Raw genomic sequence first — 27,452 nt, forward strand, 5'->3', positions numbered from 1 at the left:
GAATGTCAATATTTCTAGAAAGTTTCTACTTGACCTTCATTTCTGTATGTGTGTGTATATATGTGTATATGTATATATTTATGTATGTGTATGCATATATGCATATATAATATACACACACATACACATCCCTATGGCCCCAATAAAGAATGTCAATATTTCTAGAAAGTTTCCATTCAACCTTCATTTCTGTTGCTATGACAAAATACCCTGACACAAAAAAATTTAGAGGGTTGGAGAGTTAGCTCAGTGCTTAAGATCACTTGCTACTCTGCTTCTTAGCACCCATGTCAGGGAGTTCACAACTGCCTGTAATTCTGGCTCCAGGAGATCCATTGCTCTCTTCTGGCCTCTGAAGGCACCACCATACATGTGGAATACACACACACAGATGAAAAAAATTATTTTAAAAGCAACTTCTTTCAGCTTACAATTTCAGGTTGCAGTCTATCACAGCGGAAGAAGCCACAGTGACAGGGGCTTGCAGCAGCTAGCCACATCCCATTCACATCTAGAGCAGAGGGAGACAAACGCAACCTTGCTACTTGCTTGCTCTCAGCCGACTTTCTCCTCTCTTGTATTGTTCAAGACCTCTTGCCCAGGGAATAGTGCCGCCCACAGTGGGCTGGGTCTTCCTACATCGATTATCAATCAAGGCCATCCCACAGACATGCCCCTGGACCAACCTGATCTAGACAATCCCTCATGAAGACTCTCTTCCCAGGTGACTCTAGGTGTCAAGTTAACTGTTAAAACTAGTTTGCTGCTCAACCCAAAATGGCATAGTCCAAGAAAGTAATTTTCTGATTCAAGAGTTTTGATCTAAGGATGTTGTATTAGTCAAGTTCTCTAGAGGAACAGAACTGATAGGATGAATATATATGCACGTGTGTGTGTGTGTGTGTGTGTGTGTGTGTGTGTGTGTGTGTGTGTATATATATGTATGTATGTATATATATATATATATATGGGAATTATTAAAGTAGCTTGCAGGCTGTGGTCCAGGTAGTCCAATAATGGCTATCTACCAATGAAACGTCCAAGAATCCAATAGTTTTTCAGTCCATGAGGCTGGATATCTTATTTGGTCTTCAGTATAAACCAGGGGGCATGTGACCTACTTCTTCCAAGTAGACCCCCATCTTCTACCCTTCATTAGCTCCCAATAATGTTATCATCGTATGCGTTTACCGAGGGTTTAGCCTATTCACTATGTCAGCACCCTCATGACCTCAATGTTTCTAGAGATGTCATCATCACATGAACCAGAGGAGTAATTTACTAATATTCTACATGAAGTGTGTGTGTGTGTGTGTGTGTGTGTGTGTGTGTGTGTGTGTGTGTGTGTGTGTGTAGGTGTAGGTGTAGGTGTAGGTGTAGTGTGTGGGTATGTTTGCATAGTGTGGGGGTGTGCTGATAGTATGTATGGAGGCCTAAGGTTGCCTTCAGACATATTCCTTAATTATTAACTAGACTATATATGGAGAAGCAGGTTCTCTCACTTAGACCTGGAGTTCACTTATTTCACCACCTTTTTTCTGGTGACTCCCTGTCTCCACCTCCCGCCGCACTGGCATTGCAGGTGATCCACCAACCCCACTCAGCTGAGTGGGATGCGAACACCAGGCCCCACTTGTACAGCAAGCACTTTACCCACTGAGCCATTTCCCCACCTCCTCCTACTCGTTTTATAATCTGTCTAAGCTGTCTGCCAAGATTTACCATCATAGATTTCAACACACGGACTCTGCGAAGACACAAACACTCAGACCGTAGCAGTAGCTCAGCTCTGAGGTGACAGACAGGGAACACATGGAAGCCTCCTGGAAGAGAGAACTGAGGGACAAGCATTCCTAGCCAGGCCAGAGAGGATAAGAGGAAGCAAATTAGTTTTTCATCCACCTGCCTCTGCCTCCCGAGAAATGGGATGCGAGGCATATACCGCCACACTCAGCTACTCATCTGCTCCTTGAAAACCTTGGCCCTAACAGTCACATCTCATCTTCCAAACAGGCCTATGGTAAGGCACGCACCATGCTTTCTCTTTTACGGTCATGGAAACTGAGGTTTGAAGAGGTTGACTTAAAGGCACACATTGGTCAGCTAGGAAGCAATGCCTCTGGCCTCCAGGAAAGCTGTTTCCCACCCCACAGCTCCTCCTGGAAGGGCAGAGGCCAGCCATGTGGCAGGAATCACAAGTGCTCTCCAGGGATCCAGACTACACGCAGCCTGTGAATGAAAGCAGTCCTGGATGGCAGGGCGGAGCTCTCTACAATCTGTTCCTTTGCCGGCAAACCTCAGACCTGAGGAATCTCCTCACTGAGGAATGATGCTTGCCTCCCTGGGTCGTGGTCCCCGGGGCTGACTAACCTCCCCTTGGACTGTACTAATTGGCTTGTGTCCTCTGTGTGTTTCAGCCTCTTGCTTCCCACTGCTGCACCATGAAAATCCTGTTCAGTGATGTTCTGCTGCTCAGCCTGCTCTCCAGCGTGTTCAGCAGCTGTCCCAGGGACTGTCTCACCTGCCAGCAGAAGCTCCGCCCGGACCCAGACAGCTTCAACTTGAAGGTATGTCCGGAAGGTCAAAGGACTATCCTCTTCCTTGCCATCTCCTCCCCCTGACTTCAAAGCAGATGCTAAATGAGGCATTCAAGTCTCTCCCAGGACTTGTGCAGTGTCATGTGACCAGGATGAAACAGGTGGAGCTGAGCTGCATCTTCCGACTATGAACCCTGTGGTCCTCCCTCTCTACCACCAGACTCCTGTGGTCCTCCCTCTCTACCACCAGACTCCTGTGGTCCTCCCTCTCTACCACCAGACTCCTGTGGTCCTCCCTCTCTACCACCAGACTCCTGTGATCCTCCCTCTCTACCACTAGACTCCTGTAGTCCTCCCTCTCTACCACCAGACTCCTGTGGTCCTCCCTCTCTACCACCAGACTCCTGTGATCCTCCCTCTTTCCCACCAGACTCCTGTAGTCCTCCCTCTCTACCACCAGACTCCTGTGATCCTCCCTCTTTCCCACCAGACTCCTGTGATCCTCCCTCTCTACCACCAGACTCCTGTGGTCCTCCCTCTCTACCACCAGACTCCTGTGATCCTCCCTCTCTACCACCAGACTCCTGTGGTCCTCCCTCTCTACCACTAGACCCCTGTGGTCCTCCCTCTCTACCACCAGACTCTTGTGGTCCTCCCTCTTAATCTTCCAATAAATATCTGTTCACGATGCCCTTGTCCCAGTGTTATGCATAATACATGTATTATGTATAAAGAAAAGTAAGGTCTTCTTTAGCCCCACGAATTAATTACTTTTTGCTGTGACAAAAACCCTTGAAACTTAAGGTTTGTTTTGGCTGACAGTGTCAGAGCACAGTCCATCATGGGAGAGACAGCCTGGAGGCAAGAACTTGAGGCAGGCTGGGCGGTGGTGGTGCATGCCTTTAATCCCAGCACTCGGGAGGCAGAGGCAGGTGGATCTCTGTGAGTTCAAGGCCAACCTGGTCTACAGAGCGAGTTCCAGGACAGGCTTCAAAGCTACAGAGAGAAACCCTGTCTTGAAAAACCAAAAAAAAAAAAAAAAAAAAGAACTTGAGGCAGCTGGTCACATTGTGTCCACAGTCAGGAGGAAGCACAGAGAGAACCCCGGTGCTCAGCTCACATCTTCGTTACTCAATCTTGGACTCCAGCTCTTGGGGTGGAACCACCCACACTCAGGGTGGGGTTCTCATCTTTAGTAAACCCTCTTGAAACACCCTCATCAGCTGTGTCTCCTACACAATCCTCAACCCCTCAAGTGGACAGTGAAGATGGACTATTATTACTCTAGGAACCAGAGAGAATCTCCCTTTTCCTACTTTCTGTGGTGTCACAGGATTAATAGTCTCACGTTACTACACACTATTTCAAGTGATTTCCCTTTCGATGAATATATAACTTGTTCTCCATTCCCCCATCTGCTGAACATGGATATTGTCATCCATTTTTTATATTGCAAATAATTCTGCAATGAGCCTCCAAAATGCTCTCTTGTGTTTTAAATTTCCAACTTGAAGTACAAAACATTAAATTATTATTCATTAAATGAACTGCTTTCTTACTACTTTAATTTCAGCTTAGATAGCTATTCTCTCCTATATAATTCAATTATTTATTTTTCCTTTGAAGTCAATAAAGCTGCTTTCAAGGCACTATGCTTCAAACCCTCTGCCTTTCAAAACAAGCGAGTAATGGCTGTTCCTTAAGGCAAATAAATATGCAGACGCAAAACCCAGTGTAGCTGGTGCCCAGTACACCTTGCTCTCTCCCGGCTCTGAGTAGAACTGTGACCTCAGCCCCAGGAGACGAGCACTACACTCTTGCAGACCTGGACACACCTGTCTTCTGGGCAGGAAGGCACAGTCACGCAGTCAGGAAGGGCAGCCCAGATGACCCCTCGAAGGGATGTGTTTCTGATGCTCATCCATCCTATTTTCCTCTAGGGATCTGTCTGCCTAGAGGATATCTCATCCTTCAAGAAGCATCTCTCGCTTCTCTTGCCTGGCTAATGGGTCTCTTCCCTTCCCCTCTGTCTACCCTTTCCCAGCCTTTTATATTGACCTCTGTTCCTCTGCCCAGTCCCTAAACAGGGATGGCAGGATGCCTGCTTCTTGCCCCTCTGTCCCTCTCCTTCTGAGATGCCACTACATACCCTGGCTTTTCTCTCCCAGGCTGCAGGTAACTGGTCAAAGGGACCCCTGACCTTCTCTCTTGGGCTCAAGCCCAGATCCAAGGCACTCTTTACAGCTCCCAGGGGAACCCTGATGATATTTGCTGTCCTGCCACCTTCTATCTCTGCCTCTCTCTTCCTCCACCCACTAACACCACTCATACTTCAGGGCCAAAGTTAAGCTTCACCTCCTAACAAAAAACACGCTGCTCCCTCCCAAAGGCAAAGGTCAGGTTTGAGTGGAGTTTTGATCTGAAAATTCACAGGAGAATCAGAGGTAAATCTGAGCAGCACCCAGAAAGAAGGAAATAAGAGGCTTCTAGGAGACCCAAACCAAGACAGGAAATCAGAAGGGTGAGGCCAAGGTCAGGACCAGCCGGGGAGAGCTGGAGAGATGGCGTGGTCAGGTTGATGGTCTCCACTAGACACCGTGGTGCTTGGGGAAACAGAGCAGCTGCAGAGGGTTTCTGGCACTCTGGGGTCTGGTTTGGGTATGAGAACGAGCTCCCACAGGGTAGAGTACACGTTTAGCCCACGTGCCCAACCTGCCTGTGTTCCAGGCCATTGCTGTAGACCACACACAGATAGGAACGGCCACTGTACGTAGGAAGGAAATTAACACCACCCAGGTTTGTTCTCTTCACAGTGACCTTTATTTTCAATATACACGCAGACTTAACCACCTACTCTCCCACCCCCAGTTCCTTTAACCAATCTGACCTTGAACTTCATGAGGAAATGAAATAAAATTCTCCTTCCTGGGTGATACTCGTGGGTTGTACTTATTCTGGCTCTTGGTGCCATGGCTAGCTCTCCCCCTCCCCCCTCTCCTTCCCTCTCTCCCCCTTCATCTCCCCCCACTCTTTCTTTCTCGCTAAAGTCTGAGTTCCTTTGCTGACCTATCTAGGTATCCCAGCATGGGACCCAGTGTGTGGCCCCGTAACAGGGCTCCGGCAGCCTGCCTTAAGGAAATTGTAAGACTCTCAGAACATTAGGCTCCTTGCTGTGCACATCCTGGGCAGCCACTGTAAGGTCTTACATTTGGTTCTTTCTGGGGTGGTGAAGAATTGGAAGCGAGCTTCTATCTCTCCATTAGCATCTCAGATCTTTGGGGTCCAGACAACACTCACTTTACTTCCTAGAAACAAGTCAGAAAATGGATTAGTAAAAGCCTCACAGTCAGAGATAAACGCTTTGCAGTGCTGGCCGCCGCTGCCCCCACCCCACTCCCCCCCCCCCCAGCCCCCTGTTGCTTGCTTGTTTTTCTGTTTCTAGTTCCTGTTTTCCCGTTTAACCCATTTAAAATAGAACAAAATGCCAAGGACGTAAGCAATTATGTCTCATTTTCTGAGACTGCAAATCTTGCCCAGGTCTGCTTCGATGAGGGGGATGATGGAGGGACTCACATTTCAGCCAGGGTCATCTACCAGTCTCTCTCCCAGATTATGTAATCCTGACTTGCTCCCAGGATCCTCAGGACACTTGGCTCCATCAGAAATTTTTCTATTTCTACTCCTGGTAGGTGGCCCGTGTGTGGCTGGCTTTCTGTTAGACTATAATTTTGGTCAGCAAATGACTCACCCATTGCAGCGTCCTCTGGTTCTTCAACTAATTGTCAGCGGCACTTATTCCGTCGGTCCAAGTAGAAGAATCTAAATTCACAGAGTTATTTCAGAGTCCGAGATGAAGACAACACACTCTCCAAAAGACGTTTCAGGGAAATGCATTTAAAAGTCCTAAAACTGTTGCAACGGGAGCTGCCTCCTGGCATCTCTACCTGCAGCTAGTGAAAAATTCTTTGCAGGTGATTGGCAGCAGAAGCTCTTCTAATGGATTTTTCTCATGCTATTTATTCATCTGCTGCCTTGGATAGTGTCTGCCTTTGAATACACACACACACACACACACACACACACACACACACATCCAATATATTATGTATATTCAATATATATACATATATATGTGGATATATACATATATATACGCATATACATATATATGGGGAGTATATGTACATGAGTGCAGTTGCCCATAGAGGCTGAAAGAGGCTGTCAGATTCCCTGCAGCTGGAGGTACAGGTAGCTGTGAGCCACCCATAAGTGCTAGGAACTGAAGTTGGGTCATCTATGAGAGCAGTATGTGTTCGTAAACCACTGAACCATGTCTCCAGCCTCCGAATTTATTTTCATGAATTTTGCAGTGGTTAAGATTGAACCTATGGCTCTGTGAATGACCAGGCGGGGTGCGTTATAGCTGAGTTATATCCCTAGCCATGCCTTCGAATGTTTTGGCGAGACCTCCTAGAACAAATAGCTCCTAAGCATAACTCAGCCTGAAACAGGAACCAAACCATGCAGTGGCTGTCTTCACTGCCCTCTAAGGACTCCTGTGTTTGTTTGATAGACAGAGAGAGGCTAGAAGGCAGGCCTGACCTCTATGGCTAGGTCACACCCTCCGCCTGTACCCTAATCTTTGATCCAGACATCCAAATGGCCTTTTGCGCAGTCTCCTCAGAAGCCCGGCTTGACAAATCAATTTGGCACCATCTAGAGTCCAGATGCTCCTGCAAACTCTGGCTTAATATAGCAATGTCATTGTCATGTCTGAGAAAATGTGTCCAGCTCACTTAATAAGCCACTAGCCCCTCCCTGTGAAGCAGCTGATGAGGACCCCAGACCAGAGGCTTAAGCATTAGGCTCATATGCCCATATGGCTCTAAAAATGTGGTTGTACATTTGGATACCTCAGATTTGCCTCAAACCTTATTCTAAACCAACCGTTGGCGATGATTTGGTCAGTATCTAATTTATCTGGCAGTGTGTTGAATCTCAGTAAAGACTGTGGCATCTGGTTTGATCACAAATTTTCATTTGCTCTCACTGACACAAAATCCAATTACCATCTGGCATTAGAAGCCCAGGAGTGCTCAGTTCTAGTGGCTTCTAGATGTGTCTCTTCCACCTGTAAACCAAAGGAGCAGAAAGTCCAGCAAGCATTGAGGGTTCCTTCTCTGTGAAGGAAACAAGGGTACCCGAAGGCTGAGCTGCTCTCAGTCCCACCAGTCTAGTGACCTTACCAGTGTCCCCATACCTCCATGTGCCCCTGTTGGCTCTGGAGAATGCTGTCTAAGTGAATCTGCCACCACGGACATGAGGAGCTGGACAACTATTTGTTGCTGGCATCTGTTCTGTGTACCAAAGGGCTTTTACTAACATCTTCAGCTTCCACAGAGCATCAGAAGACACACGTGGACTCAGCTGGTTAAGGAATCCACCTTGCAAGAGTGAGGCCTGAGTGCACACTCCAGAATCCGGGTTGGACCAATGCACATATACATGTTACAGAAATTATTTTCACGCTAAATTATTTATCAGAATGAAAACTTACAATGTTTTGTTTAACATTCATTAACAAATACTTATGATATAAGAATTGCAAGACATTTTATAATTAATTATTATAAATTTTATAATTAATTATTTTGGAATGCAGGGGGAAAAAAGCAGGGCATGGTGGCCTGTGCTTATACTCCCAGCACTGGGACTGTGGAGACAGGAGACTCCCTGGGATTCAAAGCCAGTCTACCCTAATTGATAAGCTCCAAGCCAATGAGAGACCTTGCCTCAAAGGAAATGGACAGCATTCCTGAGGATGACACCCAAGACTGTTCTCTGGCCTTCACACACACATTCATATACACACACATACATGCACATTAAAAAAAGATACATGTTATGACAACCGGATGTGTCCATGCACTAGAATGTCCAGAACTTGAGAGAATTTCATTGACTGCCTACTAGTCACTATAAAGAGAAGATATTTACCCAGGACTCAACTATAAATAAGACGTGCCCCTAACTTTTTAGACTATGCTTTATAAAGTATTGTGAATATCTGTATCTCTCATTAAAGTCCCCTTGGGAGGAATGCAAAGTTGGGTGGGAACACAGAGGCAAGACAGAGCACTTCCTTCCAAAGAACCAAAAGAAGATGATAAGACAAAGAGGTAAAATTAGAATGTGGCCATGTCCACAAGGATGGGTGCAAAAACGGCCATTCCATCAGAGGGCACACAGTGACAAAAGGCAGGGTGGTTCATGAGGTATAGGAGGAGCCCTGTGTGTTGGGGATGGGGGGAGTGAGGGGGGGTAGGGGGCGCTGTGAAGGAGAAGGAGTTAGAAGTAAGACGTGGGCTGGACCACATGGTACAAGTACTTCTATGTTCTGCTCAGGAGTCTGGAGATGTGTTCAAGGCAAGACAAAGTACCAGGCAGTTGTGGGCAGGGTGTGATGGAATTAGAGTAATTCTCCTGGACCTGCCAGGGGCCTCACATGGATTTGAATGCAAAGAGAGATGGGAAGATTGGTGGGAGGCTTCTGTCTTCTGAGACGCACTGAGGCAGTGGTAGCAGGAATGGAAAAAATAGGCAAATGCCCTACTGCATAGATGGGGGGTGGGGGGAGAAGGAAGGCAAAAATGTACCCAGAGTTTAGAATCTCACTTAGAGCTAAAGACATGGTTCCCTGGTTAAGGGCGCTTCCTAACTCTTCCTAGCAGCTTACAAATGGCTGTAACTCCAGCTTCAGGGGGTCCTCTGCTGGCCTCCACCGGCACCCACACCCATATGTGCATACATACAAAAATAAATAAATCTTTTTTTAAAAAATTCAACTTTGGAGCCGGGCGGTGGTGGCGCACGCCTTTAATCCCAGCACTCGGGAGGCAGAGCCAGGCGGATCTCTGTGAGTTCGAGGCCAGCCTGGGCTACAGAGTGAGTTCCAGGAAAGGCGCAAAGCTACACAGAGAAACCCTGTCTCGAAAAACCAAAAAATTCAACTTTGGGATAACAAACCACACCCAGAGAGAGCCAGAGAAGGCAAGCAAAACGGTGGACTAAAGTGGTATGATGGTTAACTTGATTTTGCCGACTTAATACAAGCTAGGCTCATGTAGCACAAGGATCTCAATAAGGGACAGGCTGTATTGGGTTGGCCTGTGAGCACGTCTGTGGGGGATTGCCTTAACTGATGTGAGAAGACCCAGCCCACTGTGGGCAGCACCATTCCCTAGGCAGGGGCTCCTGAACTATGCAAGAGTTGAGCACAAGCAAGCACGTAAGCCTGCAAGCATTCCTGTCTCTTTGCCTTTGATTGTGGATGTGATATGACCAGTTGTCTCAAGTTCCTGAGGCTCTGACTTCCCTACAATGATGGACGGTAACCTGGAACCGTACACAAACCCTTTCTCCCCTAAGTTGCTTTTGGTCAGGATGTTTTATCACAGCAGCAGAAACAAAAGTACAGCATGTGGGGAGAATATAACACATGAGAATGAAATTCGCTTGCCGGTACCAAAGACCTAGAGGTAACAGGGAACCATTGAAACAGAGATTTGGTGATCCACAAGTGAGTTTGGGGCTGGTGTCCATCACAGCTCGAGGGTCTTCTGTCTTTACATTCTGCCAGAATATTGCCCCCCATGCTCATTTGGCTTCTAGCACAGGACACCACCTTGTGGTTTCAGGACGGCAGCAGAAGGACAGCCCAAAGTGCCCACCTTGCAGACGATGCTGAAGGAAAGTGAGGGAGGAGGGAAAGGGTGCCCAAGCTCATTGCAGGCCCCAACTGGTCACTTTCATGCTTGCCAGCCACCTCTGACTACAGGGAGGTGGGGAGATGCACTGTCGCCTTCGGGAAGGAATCTGGCGTTATGTTCTAGGGAAGAGGATGGCTCTGGGTGGGCGGTGGACAGCCTGTGTACCGCAAGGAGTCCAGGGAGTCAGGCAAGAGTGCCACAGTTTGATGGGGGGCTCCTGAAACACCCTTCACCACAATGGCAAGGTCAAGGAGAAGGGAGACTTTCTTCTGAGTAAGGCTGGGAACATGACAAGAGCCAGGTGTAGCTGGAAATTGCTCCGGTCCTGCCTCACCCAGCAGTCCAGACGAATCTCTCCCACCCACGGTCCCACAACCGCTTATAAAATAACCACTCAGAGGCTTATATTAATTACAGACTGTATGGCCCATGGCTTCAGCTTCTTGCTAGATAGTTCTTTCATCTTAAATTAACTCATTTCTATAAATCCATAAGTTGCCAAATGGCCATGGCATTACCGGTCTTCTGACATCCTGTTGCTCCTTGGGCGGTGGGTCCGAGTCTCCCCCGACTCCAGTCTTCTTTATCTTGTCTTCAGTTTGAATGTACCACCTAACCTTATCCTGCCCTGCCCTAGGCCAATGCAGCTTTATTTATGGGAGCCACACATATTCACAGCAGACAGAAAGATATCTCACAGCAGTCAGGGGTGAAGCCAAAATGCACATAGTAAGAAAAGTCAGTAGAGACTTCCAGAAAACCCAAACAGAGATAGAAGGGCAGGACCAAGGGCAGGACCAGCAAGAGGGTACTGGTAAGATGGCATGGATCCAACTGCTGGTCTTCACTAGGGGATGTGGTGCTTGGGGAGGCTGGCCAGCAGCAGAGAGTTCCTGGGGCACTGCCTGGCTTGTATCTAAGAAGATACGGGTCCAGTAGATTGCAGGTTTAGCTCCACATGCCCAGCCTGCCTACATCCGGAGTCTCTTGGACATCACTTGCTATAAAGGATGTACAAATAGGAGTAACTAGAACAAATAGAATGAAAATTAGTCACCCTAGGGTTAGTCTTTACACGGTGGCTTTGGTTTAGTTCCCATTTGGTTGTGTACACAGCTGTGTGCTATATGTGAATGTCTGTGTATCTGTGTGCATCTGTGCCTTCCTCTGTCACTCTCTATCTTGTTTCTTGAGACAGTCTCTCTCAGGGCATCCAGAGCTCATCAGCTGATTAGAATGGCTGACTGTGGAACTCCAGGGAGGTGCCTGTCTCCACCCTCCCACCCCTCACTCTAGGCTTATAAACAAGTACCACCATGCCCAGCTTTCACATGGGTGCTGGGGAACTGAACTCAGGTCCTCATGCTCGCACAGCAGGCATTTTACCAACCAAGCCATCTCCCCAGTTAAAGAATGACCTTAAAATACACCTGCAGATGTAATCCCATGCTTCCCCCTTTTCTGTAACCAATCTGTCCTTCCCTGGCCCAATGGGAGAAATAGAATTCTTCTACCTGAGTGACACTCATGAGCTTTGCTAGGCTCCAAAAGCCTAAGGCTATAGCAGGGTATAATTTGGAATGCCTTCATTCTGTGTTAACTTGCAGGATTGCCTGAAGATAAATGAACCACAGTTCTGAACCCTGGTTTCTTTGTTGGTTAGATAATGGAGCAGAGTCAGGGGGTTCTCTGTTTCTAACTCTGAAACTGTGCAAATTTGGGGGAGGGAGGGTAACTATATGTAAAAGTGCTGCACAAAGGTTGGGGAGATGGCTCATCAGCAGTACTGGATAGTTTTATGTCAACTTGGCACAAGCTAAAGTCATCTTGAGAGGAGGGAACCTCAATTTAAAAAATGCCTCCATAAGATGAGGCTGTAGGCAAGCCTGTGGGCCATTTTCTTAATTAGTGATTGATGTGGACGGGCCCAGCCCATTGTGGGTGGTATCATCCCTGGGCTGATGGTCCTAAGTTCTTTAAGAAAGCAGGTTGAGCAAGCCATGAGGAGCAAGCCAGTAAGCAGCACTCCTCCATGGCCTCTGCATCAGCACCTGCCTCCATGTTCCTGGCCTGTTTGAGTTCCTGTCCTGACTTCCTTCAATGATAGACTGTGATGTGGAAGTGTTAAAACCAAATAAACCCTTTCCTCTCCAAGTTGCTTTGGTCATGGTGTTTCATCACAGCAATAGTAACCCTAACCACGACATCAGTAAAAGGCTTGCTACACAGGCATGAGGATCTGTGTTCGATTCCCAGCACCCACATAAAAGTCAAGCATGGAGGCACGTACTCGTGGTCCCAGCACTAGGGAAGCAGAAACAGGAGGATCCCTGAGGCTTGCCGACCAGCCAGTATAGCCCAACTGGCTCAGGTCATCCAGGTCAATAAGAGATCCTATCTCAAAAAAAAAAAAAAAGTGGAGGGGCCAGTGAGACGGTTTGGTGGGTAAAGGTGCTTCTACTCAAATCCAGTGACCTGAATTTGATTCCTGGAAGCCACATAAAGGTAGAAGGAGACTCCACATAAGTGTCCCCTGACCTCCACACTCGCACACAATAATATTATAATAATTATTATTAATTATTAATATATATAATTACTGTATAATAATATAATAATATATTATTATTATTATAAAAGAAAATTATATTGAAAATCAAGCAGAGAGTGATAGAGAAAGAAAATCATTGTCGACTTCTGGTATGCACACACACGTGCACATACATACATGTGCACTCCCACGCATACATAAACCGCTGCGCAATACTTGAGAACTAGCGCTTCAGAAGCACGTGACTCGGAACAGCTTTAGACGATTCTCTGTCTTGGCTCATCCCTGGCTTTGTCCCCTTTTCTCTCCCTCCTGCCCGTGTCTTTGCAGGTGTGCATCCTCCAGTGTGAAGAAAAGGTCTTGCCCAGTCCTCTCTGGACTGCATGCGCCAAAGTCATGACCAGCGGCTCTGGGCAGCTCAGCCCTGCTGACCCAGAGCTCCTGTCAGCGGCTCTTAACCAGCCAAAAGCCTCGGAGATGCAGCATCTGAAGCGAATGCCCCGGGTCAGGAGCTTGGTGCAAGCGACAGACACAGAGCCCGGCACAGATGATGCCGAGCAGGTGGAGCAGAAGCAGCTGCAGAAGAGGTTTGGGGGCTTCACTGGGGCCCGGAAGTCAGCCCGGAAGTTGGCCAACCAGAAGCGGTTCAGTGAGTTTATGAGGCAGTACCTGGTCCTGAGCATGCAATCGAGCCAGCGCCGGCGCACTCTGCACCAGAATGGTAATGTGTAGCCAGAAGGAGCCCCTCCCAGCTGCACCGGCCACTGCAACCCATGAGTGAGTTGGGCGCCAATTAGCAGGGGGCAAGAAGTAACCTCATATACCCAGCTGTCCCAGGCCTAAAAACATATTGGCCAGCCCCAAACACACACATACACACACACATACAACACACACACACACACACACACACACACACACACACACACACACCACCCAATCCTCCCTTCCCCCCCCCCCCACACCCCCCAGGTCTCAAGGACTCCAGCCCTCAGGAGGCTTGGTTGATGAAGAAATTCACATCTCTGCCTCCTACCCATTTCTCCAGGGAGAAAGATTTTTCCCACCATTCTCCTTGAGGCTGACCACTCCCATTCAGAGACTGGTTACCATGGGGATAATAGTAGTATGTTAAGATAACTAATTCCTCTATAGCTCTCCAGGAGCTTAGTTACTATGGGGACAGTTAAGTGGACCAATTCTAACAGCCAGTTACCATAGCAACCATTCAGCTCACCTTTCCTCAGAGACTTTATCTGCAAAAAAAAAACCCAATAGCCAGCTCTCCTCTTAGCCATTTGCAAAAGGCTGATTACCTCTCTACTTCAAAGGCGGTTTATCCATCTCACCCTACATCTCAAGGTGGCTAAACTCCATGGAAACCATTAATATTTCCCATTTCCCCCTGCCAAAGACTTTTTGTTGGGACCCAGAGTTGTGCTTTTTGCTCTTATTTTTCTTCCACTAACAATTAGGTCATCCTCACACTTTTCCAAGGAAAGACCAATTCTTTATCATTAATGGCATCCTTGCTGAACCAGGCCTCCAGAATCTGATCCAATAGAGCTAGTAGGTTTTAGAATATGTACTAAGGAAGAATGAGTCCTTTTTCTTCAGTTTCTTTTTTCTTCATCTCTTCCCAGGATGCCACTTGTGATCTCTTCCTTTGCTTCAATCCCACCCCCCACCCCCCACCCCCCGGGTACACACTTACAGTCATATAAAGCCTCTGAAAACACACAGCAAAGACCAAGTTACTGCCGGCTGATTCCAAATCCAGCTCTCTCCAGCCATCATCAGTACATAACTAGGGAGCAGCATTAGGAATCAGCACAGTGGATTTAAGAGAAAGTCCAACCATTAAATTTGTGGCCCTTCATCCATACACGCCAATGAGCAGAGTCCCACACATCTCCCGAGACAGCTTGGAAACACAGCCTCAGACAAAGCACAAGTTAGTCTGACCATATTATGTTGCCCCAACAGAAGCCACTTCCCAACTCTGACGCAGGAAAGAAAAACGCATGCATCCTCTCTTTTTGCTTCCCACACATCCAAGGTAGCCATGTCATTCATGGTCCTCTTTCGAGAGAGAGTCATCATATGCTAAGCTTTGGTGCCCACACTCTGGCACGGGGCCAGCCCACAGGGCCCAAGCTGATAGGCCACTTGTTTGCAGCAAGTTTATCCCCAAAGATGAATATATTTATTGGGGGGGGGGTGCTGCATTTGTCTTAACAGAATGGTTCGTCTCCAAAGGTCCTGAGTGAACTTGCACTCCGTTCTTGACAAGCATTCTATTTCCTTCTAAGCCAGACCTGGCTGATATCCAGTAGTAAATCTTCCAGATGTGGCAGGAATTCTTCTAAGTCTTAATGGCATTCTTTACAGTGGCCCTTAAGGGACACCAAAGCCCATATCTAACTTTAAACCACAACAATATTCTTTACCTAAAGACAGTTTAAGATCAGTCCCATTAGCAAGAATCAATTTATTTGGAAAAAAAAAAAACTATTAGAGCCAGACAATTGACTTTTCTGATTTTCTATTATACTTCCAGCTGAGAGGTGCTGTAACAGGGCTGATAACTGGTTTCTGTCTGCTGCTTTGCTCAACATGCAGAGTTCTTGATGGAAACATTAGCCAGCTCATTTGCGTATTATTAATAGCTGTCCTGTCGCCATGTAACCCGCTCTCTCTCTCTCCCTCCCTCCCTCCCTCCCTCCCTCCCCCCCCTCATCTGTACATGCATGGTGGTGAGTTCCAGAGTGGATGTGTGTTAATGAGCCAGTCACAACCAACTGAGACCTTGTGCTTATCTGCATGCACACAACCCAACTTACCTCATGCCATTATAGAAATCCTTCCACCCTGGCCAGTTCCCATTGCTGAAGTTGCTCCTGGCATCTTTTTTTTTTTTTTTTTTTTGGTTTTTCGAGACAGGGTTTCTCTGTGTAGCTTTGCGCCTTTCCTGGGACTCACTTGGTAGCCCAGGCTGGCCTCGAACTCACAGAGATCCGCCTGGCTCTGCCTCCCGAGTGCTGGGATTAAAGGCGTGCGCCACCACCGCCCGGCGCTCCTGGCATCTTAAGATGTCGATGCCAATCTATACTCAGAAGATTGGAGTCCGGAGAGGGGGCCACCCAACACTGGAGTGGAATAAAGAGCCTGTTCAAAAGTGTAGTGGCAGCCTAGGAAGACAGGGCACTGCAATGCAGACCCTGCCCTAGACAGCGCTGTGAGAAGGGCACAGCAGGTCCTGGGGTCAGCTTCTCCTACTCTGACCTATGCTTCCTGCTGTGTCCAGCCTTGAGACACCAGCAGCACATTCACGATCCTAGCATCTAGCTTAGAGAGCCTGTGTCAGATGAGAGACCTTTAAGGACAGTGTTTTTTTTTTTTCTTTTTAAAGATTTATTTATTTATTATGTATACAGTGTTCTGCCTACATGTATGTTTGCAGACCAGAAGAGAGCACCAGATCTCATTATGGATGGTTGTGAGCCATCATGTGGTTGCTGGGAATTGAACTCAGGACCTCTGGAAGAACAGCCAGTGCTCTTAACCGCTGGGCCATCTCTCCAGCCCAGGACACTGTTTTAACATAGATGCTGAGAGCTGGGGAGGGGATGGGTGTTACCAGGAAAAGGCTTGTAGCTGGGCCTTTTATGTCACAGCCCATCAGCCTCCCTTTTCTCGAGTGCATCACCCCTGCCCGTAGTAGGCAAAAGCAGCAGGTAAGTGGCGGGTATCAAGTGAGGACCCCTTCTGGTCACTTGGGAAATTCTTCCTTTCACTTGCTGTGGTGGCCCACTTTGGGTTGCTTTAGTCGCCTGGGCAAACAGGATGATGGCTCCGCAGACCTATTGGATCTGACATTGTAATCCTTTCTGTCTGTCTCCCCAGGCATCCAGGTGATCCCCCGAACAGCATGTGTCCACGCCCAGACCTGCCGGCCGGGAATCAGGATTCCTTCTTCCCTGAGGCACTGAGTACCCACAGCACCTCCCTGCCCCGTCGTTACCCTCTTCCCCACGGCATGTTTCACCGCAACCCTGTTGCTACATCAGAGTGTATTTTTGTAATTCCTCCAGCTAACATTTTACTGGCCCCACCTCCTCGAGCATCTTCTGCCCTCTCGTAGGGCCAGGTGAGGGGAACATGAAGTCAGACCTGGGGTTTTGCCTCGTCACTGCCATAATCTGTTTGTAAAAGAGCTGTTCTTTTTGGTTGTTTGAAACAGCTCTCTCCATTAAACTTCTACCGAGCAAATGGTTACTAAACGCGTTGGCTGTTTTTAAGTGGTAACGATGAAGCATGGGCTCTGCGAACACACACTGTGAGAGCTGCCTCTCCCAGAGGCACAGGCTGGAAACTCACAGCTATGTGGGCCATAAATCTGGCGCAAGGAGGACGCTGGGACATGACCACACCAAGGGCAACAGGCAAGGGCACGGTGACGCCAGATGCAAACGGCTGTGTGAATGTGTGAGCAGGGGTCGGAGGGGGAGACAGGAGTTCTCAACTTTTGAGTCTCTGCAGCTGCTCTCGGGCTCCACTCCCAGCTCTGGACCCAGCGGAAACTATTTTTAACAGCTTCCAGGTGATGCAAAGAGCCTGTTGGGTTGGTGCCCGTGGGTTGGGACAGAAGCAAGGGAGTGGCACGCTGGCCCACCTACTTTTTTCTCATGAAACACTAAACATGGTAAGGTGTGTGACGGTCGAAGTCCAGCCAGGAAACATATGGAGAACCAAACTGGAGTAACTGACCAGTTCAATGTCTATGCGGTAGACAGCTGTCACGGTCCATTTGCTCCCGCTGAAATGACAGAGTACAACTGTTTTTCTATAACCTCGGGGAACTAGTTCCAGGACCCCCTGTGAGGAGCAAAATCATCCATTGCACAAAATAGCACATTTGTATATAACCTACATACAAGCCTCTGTATATCAAAATTATTTCTATCTATGCTATCGAATACAACATAAATAGCATGCACACAGGTGTTTTATTGTACTGCTTAGGGAATAATGAGAAAGGTCTGTATTTGGTCGGGACAGATGCAATTTGTGTTTTTAAGACTGTCAGTCTGCCGTTGGTTTAATCTGCTGATGCGGAGCCCACACAGACCAGTGGACAATTGTACCACAGAATGGGTAAATTATGAGCAATGGTGAATTTACTCTGCTCACACTTCTTGAGGTCAAAAAGCAAAAGATCAAGGGGCCTTCACTGTCCAGTCATGTCGGGGAGCCTTAGAACCCACCCCAGGAGACAGCTGCTAGGCTCAGAAGCAGCTCTCTACTCCTCTGGGTCTCTCAGCAGCAACTCACTCCAGCTCCTGCCTTTCCTGGATGGGATGTCAGCTTAATGCAAAGAAAGATCCCAGGTCTCCTGCCTGCACTCCATTCACCCCCTTAAAGTCTTCTAAGAGCCGAGCAGGGTGGTGCACACCTGGAATCTCAGCCTCAAGAGGCAAGAGGCAGCCATAATGGACTGCGTAGAGAAAACCTGAGGAGGGCGGGGGGGGGGGGGGGGGGGATGGGGGCAGATAATTCTTACAAGGGCAACACAATCCCTTCATACTCCAAAATGTCCTTTAAACAGTTAAAAGCACCCCCTGGCAACTTCCTGCAGCCTGGTTTGACAGGCTCTTGTGATGACTAAAGTTGAATAAGCCAATGGCGAGGCGGGGGTGGGGGTGGGGGGGTGCTTTCTGCTTCTAGGACCCTGCCCACAGAGGCCAGCTCAGCTGTCACCTATCCACAACCTGGGAAAGGCAAAGCTCTCAGGAGCAGACTACACTGAGAACCCCTTCTGTAGACACCAGGCAATGGTTTGGACATGCTTTAGGAGGTCCCCAACCTTCATGTGCTTGAGGCAGGGTGGCAGTGGGAGGTGGTGACTGAGGAAGGCTTCCCAGCCTCTCTGGCTTCCTATTTTCACACTGTGACCCCTCCCTTGGTATGAGTTCCCAACATTGCCACCTGTTTGGGAGGTGATGTGTACAAGACGTCCCTTCCGAGAGTCTGAAAACCATGTTGTCGGGTCTTTCAGCCTCTAAACCTTTCTTTAAAAGTTAGCCTGCCACAGGTTCTTTTATTATAGCTATGAGAAGCTAATGAATATATAGAATGTGATTCATTTTCTCTTAACTTCCCAGTCCATTCCCCATCAGCAGGCCCAAAAGATGGCCTCCTTTGAAAATGAATGTAAGCCACAGAAAACACTCACTGCCCAGGTTACAATACCAATACCATCACCCCGCCTTACCCCAGTATGCACCCTCGGCAAGACAGTCAACCTCCATACCTCACATCCCTCAGCTGTTAAAGCAGCTGTTCTCAACCTGAGGGTCGTGACCCCTTTGGGGGGGGGGCGGTCGCATATCAGATTTTTACATCAAAATTCATAACTAGCAAAATTACAGTTATGAAGTAGCAACAAAAATAATTTTATGGTTGGGGGTCACCACGACACGAGGAACTGTATTAAAGGGTCTCGGCGTCAGGAAGGTTTGAGAGCCTCTGCTACAGGCACTGGGCCTCATCCGTGGCACGTATGACCTTGAATTTGTTTTAGCACTGAACCTAGAACCAGTCACGTGCTCCTCCACTGAGCAACACCCCCAACCAACCTGATAAGCCATAAACAAACGAGTGTCACACGGTATCATCTGCAGCTCACCGCAGGAGCAGGAGAGAACTCAGTGCGGGCACACACGAGGTCAGACAATGTACCATTTTATTCCTTATAAAATATATTTCATATCATTGCTGTAAAAACATTACATTTCATTTCACATTTAAAAAAAATCTTAACAGTAAAAATAATACTTGGAAGACAGCGGGGCCGGGGTGGGGGAGGGGGGGAGCGTCTACGGGACAAATTCACGGATGGGATTCTTCTCCCTTGTGTTGCTTTCATCTTTTTAAAATTTTTTAATTTTTTCTTTTTTTTTTTTTCTTTTTTCTGTTTTTTTGCCCCTGGTAAAGTCAGAACCTGGGGTGACCGGAAAGTCACAGGACAGCTATCTTCCACCCAATCAGTTTCCATATCCAATTTCTCAGGGTCCTCTAAGGCATCGAGCTTTGCACTCACTGGGACAAGGCAGCCATGGCTCGCAGGACTGTCTCAAGTGGCAACACGGCTCTCTTTCAGGGCCAGGTTAAAAGCCTCATCACTGATCCAAGCCTGTTGTCACCCGAGGCTTTGGACCCGAGGGAGACCTCGGCTGGCCACAGACAGTACCCACGGGCTCGGCTGGCCACAGACAGTACCCACGGGCTCGCGGCTCCCAACACAGGCGCCGCCGGGTCTGAAGGTAACTCCGGGAGCGCTCTGAAAAACGGGGACATGGCTAGACAGTTCCCCGAGATAACTGTTCGCAAGCTAGGTCCTGTTGCTTTCGAAAGCACACCTGTGGCACCTTCACCCAGTCAGATTCCGAACCCATGGGGCTGGGAAGCAGGGAGATAAGAGAGAGGAAGGAAGAAGCGGGCCTGACGGCTGGGTGCGCTCACAAGTCACCCTCACCCTTCAAACCCAAAGCCAGACCGTGTGTCAGGAACCAATACGAAAGCATCAAGACATAGGGGGAAGAGGGGGGTAGGCCATGACAGTGGGCAGGAGGCTACCAAGGCAGAAAAGAGAGAGAAAGAATGCAGACACGAAAGGCTGCACAGAAATGGAATACAGAACCGAACAAAATCAAAACTCCCTCAGTTTTTAAAGCATCCATCAATTCCTTTTTTCCCCTCTTACTTTTCTGCCCGGCACGCCAATGGCATAGGAGGCCTGCTTCAAATGGAGAAAATCATTACAGTCAGTTACATCCGCAAGCTCCAAACCAAGGCTGGGATTACAATGCCTCTGCTCAAGTGGAGGCTTAGTCCACGCTGGGATTGAGAAGGGGAGAGGAGAGCCTCCTGGTGGGGTCTCTCCACGTCCAGAAGCTCTCTGTCTCTATATTTCCCTCCCCTCTCCAGTAAGATTGGAAGCTGAGCATCATGGGGAGCAAAGAGAGGAAACAAACTTCTGCTGGCAGCTCTTAAATATCCATGAGGTTGGAGGGGCATTGAAGGGCCCAGGGCCACCTCTGGCTGGCCTGGTTTATTATAAAAACACACCCCTACCAAAGACACTCGTGTCTCTCCCCTCCACCAGCAGCCCAGGCTACCACTACACCCTTCACGCACATCACACACACACACACAATCTCTTAGGTTCTTGTGTGTACTTAGTGTGTCTCGGACTGAAAAGCAGGCGTTGTGTTTCCCATGTAAGGCCACCAGTGGAGCCTCAGTGGTCAGGAGAATGGTCTCCGTGACAACTAATGAGTCAATACTACTCAGTCCCTGGAGAGGTGGCCTGGTGGCACTCCCTGGGCCTGTGACACCTGGGACTCCAGTCCTAGACAGCTGGGTCCTGGAAGTCCTGTTCAGCAGGCGCCGAGGCAGAGTCTGCTAGGATCCCCCCTAGGGGAAAGAAGGTTTCATCCTCAAAGACTTCCACATCAGACAAGAGGACAAGAACCTCTGTGACACTCAGGAGGGAAGAGACCTCAGGAAGGACTTTACTCAGGGGAAGCAAAGTTTCTGTGGAGACCTCCACATTTCCTCTCAGTGCTGGAAGGATGCTCAGGGTAGTGTTTCAAGGCCACATTCTCAAACTGAATTCATACTAGCCTTTTGGCTCAGTATTTTGGGGGACAGGCTTTGAGAAGAAGCCATATAATGTTTACTGGCATGCAACCCAACATCTGAGGGGACTCAGATCCCAAAGTTGCCACTGAAGAAGGGTGTCTGTCCCTCTTCCATCCCCAGAAGCTGCTCAACAGAAGTAACACTGCACCTCACCAAGTACAGCCACCTGCTCTTCCCACAGTCCCGCTACTGCTCCCTGGGGCATCCACCTGCCAGAAAGGTCTTACTTTTTTTTTTTTCTTTTCCTAAGAAAAGGAAATTCATTTTGCTCACAGTCCATTCTGGAATAGCTAAAGGAGCAAAGGATTTACCAGCTCAGCACAAAAAAAAAAAAAAAAAAATAGGCAAGGCATCCTGTCCTACTTTTGATGTGTACAAACTAGTCCCCAAGAGGGTGGGGGAGGGGGGTAATTCTTTGGTCTCTGGTTCGCTGCAGAATACCCTTGGTCAATTTTGGCTCTCTTCTATTTTAGGGGGAAAAAATATTTTCATTTTGTTTTTTCTTTTAAAAATAAAACATTCCCACAAGGGGGAGAAAGTGTTTTTAAGTGTTACATCTTAGCCAATGGAGCCCCAGCTGCCCACGTCCACTCCACATCTCTCTGTGTTCTGCTGATGGCCGCAGGCCTGGAGATGCTCTGGCTGCCAGGCAGGGTGGGGAGCGGGGCTGGGAGAGGCAGGCTCAGTCCAGGAAGCGCTGGCAGGCCTTCTTCCACCGGCAGGCCGTGCACCACTGGTCCCGGTGCTCTATGCCGTACACCTTACGGCACTTCTTGGCTTCTCCGCGGGCTTTCCTGACAAGGAATGAAAACGAGGGTAGCATCACGCAACGGAGGTTAGACCCAGATCACAGCCAGGCCCGAGCCGGCAAACGCGCATGGGGCTGGGAGGGGTGGCTTCTGGCAGAAGTCAGTGATGCTCACAGCCGGAGACTCAAGGCAGAGAAGCCAGCTCCGCTGAGTGTGGCCTCCCTCTGGGGACTAACCTTGGAGACTACAGTTGGGCAGACTCAAAGTCTAACATCACCAGTGCTGACGGTGGGCAGAAACCCGAAGGCTAAGGATGAGATGGCTCACCTGGAGCTGCTCTGCGCCCGGGGTGGGGAGGTGACGATCAAGTGAGATTTCACGGTGGGTGGCGGCTGCTGGGGCTCGCTGAAGCTGAGTGACCGGCTCCGGACCTGGGTCGGAGGGGTATAAGCGCAGCTGTGAGCCCCCCTCAGGACTGAGGCATCCTGGGCTCCGCCATGCATGCCTCCCTGAGCCCCAGAGCAGGTGCTGGTGCGGGGAACCGTGCAGCCTCCCCTAGAAGAACATCCTCTGCAGATGGGGTCAGGTCAGGCAGGCAGGAGCCACCCTTAAGGCTTTAGGGGACTTAGATGGAGTTACCACACGAAGGGTAAATGGAAGCACTGTATTGCCTCAGTGACACCTCCTGTCAACTAGGTTCTGCTGTGTGTGATAGCTACTTCTCTGTTGGCAGACACTTGAAACTAGAGCCAGCCCTATGTGGTTCTAAGGACCTCCAGTGTCTCTCAGTTCAGAGTCAAGGGTACAAGTTCGTGGTGGCCTGAGACTTCTAGTCCAGCCCCCACGGCCTCCGAGTGCTCCTACAATCTTCCGTCTTGTTCTCCTTTCTGCCAGCCCCACATTCCCTCCCTTCATCTGGGCATCAGAACTCTGACAAGCACTCACAGACGCTCACGGTGTCTATGCACAGTGTCACAGCCCATTTCTAAGGAAGAAAACCGCTCCTTCCTGACTCCCCCTGAAGTGCCCTTCTAGAGGCTGAGAGAAGCTGTAGCCAGACAGAGGAGGCCATCATACGGTGATCTTCGTGAAGTATGGCGGCAGAGACAGGCAACACCAGCCATGTACTGTGTTACCAGTGACACAGTCCCCCAGCCCTGGGAATGTATGCAAGAACTTTGGGGGTGCTGGAGTACACACTCACCGGAGAGAGCGGGGAGGTGGTGGTAGGGGCAGCAGCCCAGCTGATGCTGGTGTAGATGTGGGGAGAGACGGGGATCTGGAAGGAGGGCAGAGCCTGCAGAGACAAGAAGGTGTCAGCCTGTGCTCCAACTAAGGAAGCATCTGCCTCAGCTCCCAGGAACTTCCCATTTGCAACAGAAGGCATCTCTCTGCCTGGTCAAGAGCCTGAAAAACACCAAGGCAGCTAAACAGGTTTTCCCATGAGCAGCCTCAAGGCATCTAACCCATCATCAGCACAGCCTCCTTCTTCCTGAGAGGCTCCCTCCAATTTTACTCTGTAACCCTCCCCTTGGGGATGCGTATGTGCCAGCCTCAAGATTCAGACCTTTCAGGGTGTTATTCGGTGGCTGGATCACCTATTGAGAACATGCTTCAGGCAAAAAGTCCAAAGCCTTCTGAGTCTGAGCAGTTATGAAGGGCAGAGAACTGCCAGGCAATTCCTCAGGAGTGGGGATACAGGCAGGGAGGCCTGGCTTCGGTCTGTCTCTAACGGTACCAGCCACACTGCCCAGATGCCACAGGGTCAGCTGAGGCTGAACCTTAGCCAGACACAAACTAAGTGGCCACTCATTCTAGTGAGGAGAGCCTGCTTATTTTGTCATTTTTCTTACTGAAAGTACTACTGGTTTGGGTTTTGTTTTCTGCGTGTTTTGTTTGCCCTCACTCTGTAGCCCAAGCTGACCTTGACCTCCCAGGTGCCAGGCGTACAAGCGGGCACAAGCGCACCTGGCTGGAAGCACTACTTTTTTATTTACGGACTTGCAAATCGGTTAAGTCTGCTCAAGTCCAATTACAAACACAGAAAAGGTTTTGAAACCAGCATATGGGAATGGGAACCTAGTTTGTAGGGCGGGGGTCATTCTAAATGATACCGTCCTCCTCAACATGACAACGTTCCCAGGCCCGTGAGAACAATGGAGCTCTCTCCCTTGGGCCTATGCCGTGTCTTCCCATGCCTTCAGGAAACAGTACTTTGACAACTTATAACTAGCGCTAGCCAAATCCTCATTGCTAACCCCAGCTCCACCATGCACTTCATGAGAGCAGGGGTCATGCCCTACTCTAACTGGAAGGCTTACCTAACCCAATGTGGACACCTAGTAGGTGCTCAGAGCAGCACCATTCAGTGTAACACACTCCTCGGTGCTAAGGAGTTACCTGGGAAGCCCTACACGATCCTGTCGATTCTTCTAGCCAGTCTTGGAAGTGACAGCCCGCACTTCACACTGCACCCCTGACATGGTTAGACTTCTCATTTGCACTGAGTGTTACAGCCTTTGCTGTTGCTGTTTCTGAGACAGAGCTTACATGTAGCCCAAGCTGGCTCTAAACTCCCCACATAGGTAAGGATGACCCTGAACTCCTATTCCTCCTGTCTCCACCCTGAGTGCTGGGATCGCAGGTGTGTGCCCCTGCACTGAGTTTATGCTGTGCTCAGGTTCAACCCAGAGCCCTGTGCATGTTCAGTATGCAACTCTACCAACTGGCCTACATCCCAGCCTTTCCTTTTCCTTCTCTGTGGAAGTAAGATTAGCCACTCAGCCAAAAGGCTCAGTCTTCAACCAAGCTGCTCAGAGGCCTGGGCTCTGACAGCCAGTGACCACTGAGATCCCAGGCTAACTAAGGCCCCACACATACGCCTGCTCCAAACCTGGTATGCGTGGTCAGCCTGAATGTGCCAGAAGGAGCCAGGAGCTGACTTGCTGAGTGCAACGGACGGCAGGGAAGACTCCAGGCCAGCGTGTTCCGGGCCAGGGCCCTGGCCTTTGGGTGGAGGCAACGAAAGAGTAGCAAGGGACGGACTGGTCACGCGGGAGGTGGGGGCTGGCTCGCCGCTGGGTGCCCCAGGGGCCGGGGGGGCAGCCACAGCCAGAGCAGACTCCTCCTTCAGCTGCATCTCTGTATAGTAAAAGTCTTCCTCTCGCTTGAACTGATCAGAGTCCACGGTGTCCCTGTGTGGAACAGACATTTGGCCATCATTAAGGACATGCTGCCTCGGTTTGAAGCCAGGGGAAAGAAAGGTATAAGGAGGGCCGGGCAGCAGTGGCGCACGCCTTTAATCCCAGCACTCGGGAGGCAGAGCCAGGCGGATCTTTGTGAGTTTGAACAGAGCCTGGTCTACAGAGCAAGATCCAGGACAGCCACCAAAACTACACAGAGAAACCCTGTCTTGAAAAAAAAAGAAAGGTACAAGGAGGAAGTGACTGCTTGTGTGCATCCAGGAAGTTGGGGGTGGTACCCAAGAAAAGACCCAGGAGCACTGTTCTCAGAGGCTACCATAAGGGATTAGAACATGCTCACCTATGGAAGCTGTTCTTCCTGGCATGAGGGCTCATACAATGGCAACCATGTATGAGTACAAACCCAGTCCTTGGCGTGAGCCCTCTTGGGGCCCACCCCATCTACCGCATGCTCTCGAGCCCTGTGAGGCAGTTCACACCAGAGGCGCTGCCCTGACGGTTCTGTACAGAGACGAGGCCCCTCACATCAGTGTCACAGTGCAGATATAGACCTAACTCCCACACACAGACGCAGAGGTACAACTTGGCCACTGTGTCTAAGCTGCAGAATCTCACTGGTGATTAAACCAAACTGTTCTATTTCTACCCAGAACTGAAACATCTTGCTTCCTACCCCAGGTGGGAAGATACCACCCCAAGACACACCGAGATCATTCTCCGGCAACAGCATCAACCTTGACCGTGATATAAAGAGCCTCCCTGCCCAGCGAAGACCTTGTACTTTCAGTGGTCGGGGAGGGGGACCGGGCAGGGCCTGTGGCTAGTCATTTCACAGAAGCATTCGGGCTGTGGAGTTAGCAGGGGAGACGCACACCTAAAAGGCACGTTAGGCAAGAGGCACTGAGCTCTGGACCTACCCCAGGTGGAGGGCTTTGACGTGGCGTTTGATGCCCACGATTGAGCGCAGAACTTTGCCACAGCTGGGCCACAGGCACTTGTACATCACCTTCACAGAGTTCTAGGGGGAAAAGAAGTCTTAGTAACTGGTGCGTGTGAATCCTCTCCCCGGGCCTCTCTCGTCACTTGATGAGGACGTCAGCTGGCTGCCATCCTCAGACCTCCAGACCCAAAAGAAAAACCTCTAGGGAAGGGGTTCCCGGAGAGCATAGAAACATGCACAAGAGGACCTGAGAGGTGACCTGGTGGCCACATAAACAAACAAACAAAAAGACACAGTGGCACACACTTGTGATACCAACGAGTGGCAGAGACAGACGGACGGTAGATCCTGGACTCACGGGCCGCCCAGCCTGGCCTATGTGGTGAGCTCCAGACCCATGAGAGAGCCTATCTCAGAAACTAAGATGGGAGAAATGAACAGCACCTCAAGATAATACCTGAGGTTGACCTTCAGCCTCCATGTGCAGGTTCACCCACAAACATACACACACCCCCAAAAAAATGGTAAGGAAAAGGAAGCAGCCTCCATCTAAGGACTTCACAAGAGGTGCAGCAAAGGAAAACTGGCCACACCTGGGACCCGTGGAGTCCCTGCTCCTCGGGGGATGGCCATCTCCACAGGCTCGCCAGTCACCCGTCACCTACCTTCCTCTTGCGTGGGGCTGGTTCGTCCAACAGGAATGGGTCGGAATCGGTCTCAAAGCCATGATCAGTTTGGGGGGACCCAAAGGCGTCACCCAGGTACTTGGGGCTGGCCTGAGGGTGGGGGGGCGAGGGGGTGGAGATGCCACTGCTCCCGCTCCAGTGCCCACTGGTAGTGCTACTGCCGCTGTCTGACACGTCCCCGCTCTCCTTCCAGGGGTCACCGCAAGCTGCACGGGAAACTGGCCAGAGAGAGAGGTGAAAGAAAGGACACTCAGGGGCCTATCCCCAGGTACAAAGGAAAAAAAAGGAGTACGGAAATGATAAAAATGAAA

At 49.5% G+C, this 27,452-nt stretch overlaps 2 protein-coding genes across 9 annotated transcripts in view; one reads left to right on the forward strand and one right to left on the reverse strand.

The window, feature by feature from the left end:
• Pnoc (prepronociceptin) overlaps positions 1–17,140 on the forward strand; it is a 28,503-nt gene extending 11,363 nt beyond the window's left edge. For 3 of the 4 annotated variants that reach the window (XM_052732914.1, XM_052732913.1, XM_052732915.1), the window contains exons 2-4: positions 2,418–2,567; positions 13,188–13,578; positions 16,764–17,140. In XM_052732914.1, coding sequence (XP_052588874.1) covers positions 2,442–2,567; positions 13,188–13,578; positions 16,764–16,849 — 603 coding nt within the window. In that variant the 5' untranslated portion in view covers positions 2,418–2,441 and the 3' untranslated portion in view covers positions 16,850–17,140. Of the gene's footprint in view, positions 1–2,417; positions 2,568–13,187; positions 13,635–16,763 lie in introns of all 4 variants that reach the window. The other variant, XM_052732916.1, reaches the window with a different exon arrangement.
• A 2,445-nt stretch (positions 17,141–19,585) lies between these two features.
• Positions 19,586–27,452, reverse strand: part of Znf395 (zinc finger protein 395) — an 83,430-nt gene continuing 75,563 nt past the window's right edge. For all 5 annotated transcript variants that reach the window (XM_052732921.1, XM_052732922.1, XM_052732925.1 and 2 more), the window contains 6 exons: positions 27,121–27,359; positions 26,433–26,533; positions 25,206–25,506; positions 23,517–23,609; positions 22,640–22,743; positions 19,586–22,357 (listed from right to left, as the gene is read on the reverse strand). In XM_052732921.1, coding sequence (XP_052588881.1) covers positions 22,246–22,357; positions 22,640–22,743; positions 23,517–23,609; positions 25,206–25,506; positions 26,433–26,533; positions 27,121–27,359 — 950 coding nt within the window. In that variant the 3' untranslated portion in view covers positions 19,586–22,245. The remainder of the gene's footprint in view (positions 22,358–22,639; positions 22,744–23,516; positions 23,610–25,205; positions 25,507–26,432; positions 26,534–27,120; positions 27,360–27,452) is intronic.

Source organism: Peromyscus californicus, unplaced genomic scaffold (assembly GCF_007827085.1).
Source record: "Peromyscus californicus insignis strain IS unplaced genomic scaffold, ASM782708v3 Scaffold_12__1_contigs__length_115047231, whole genome shotgun sequence".
Taxonomy (NCBI): domain Eukaryota; kingdom Metazoa; phylum Chordata; class Mammalia; order Rodentia; family Cricetidae; genus Peromyscus; species Peromyscus californicus.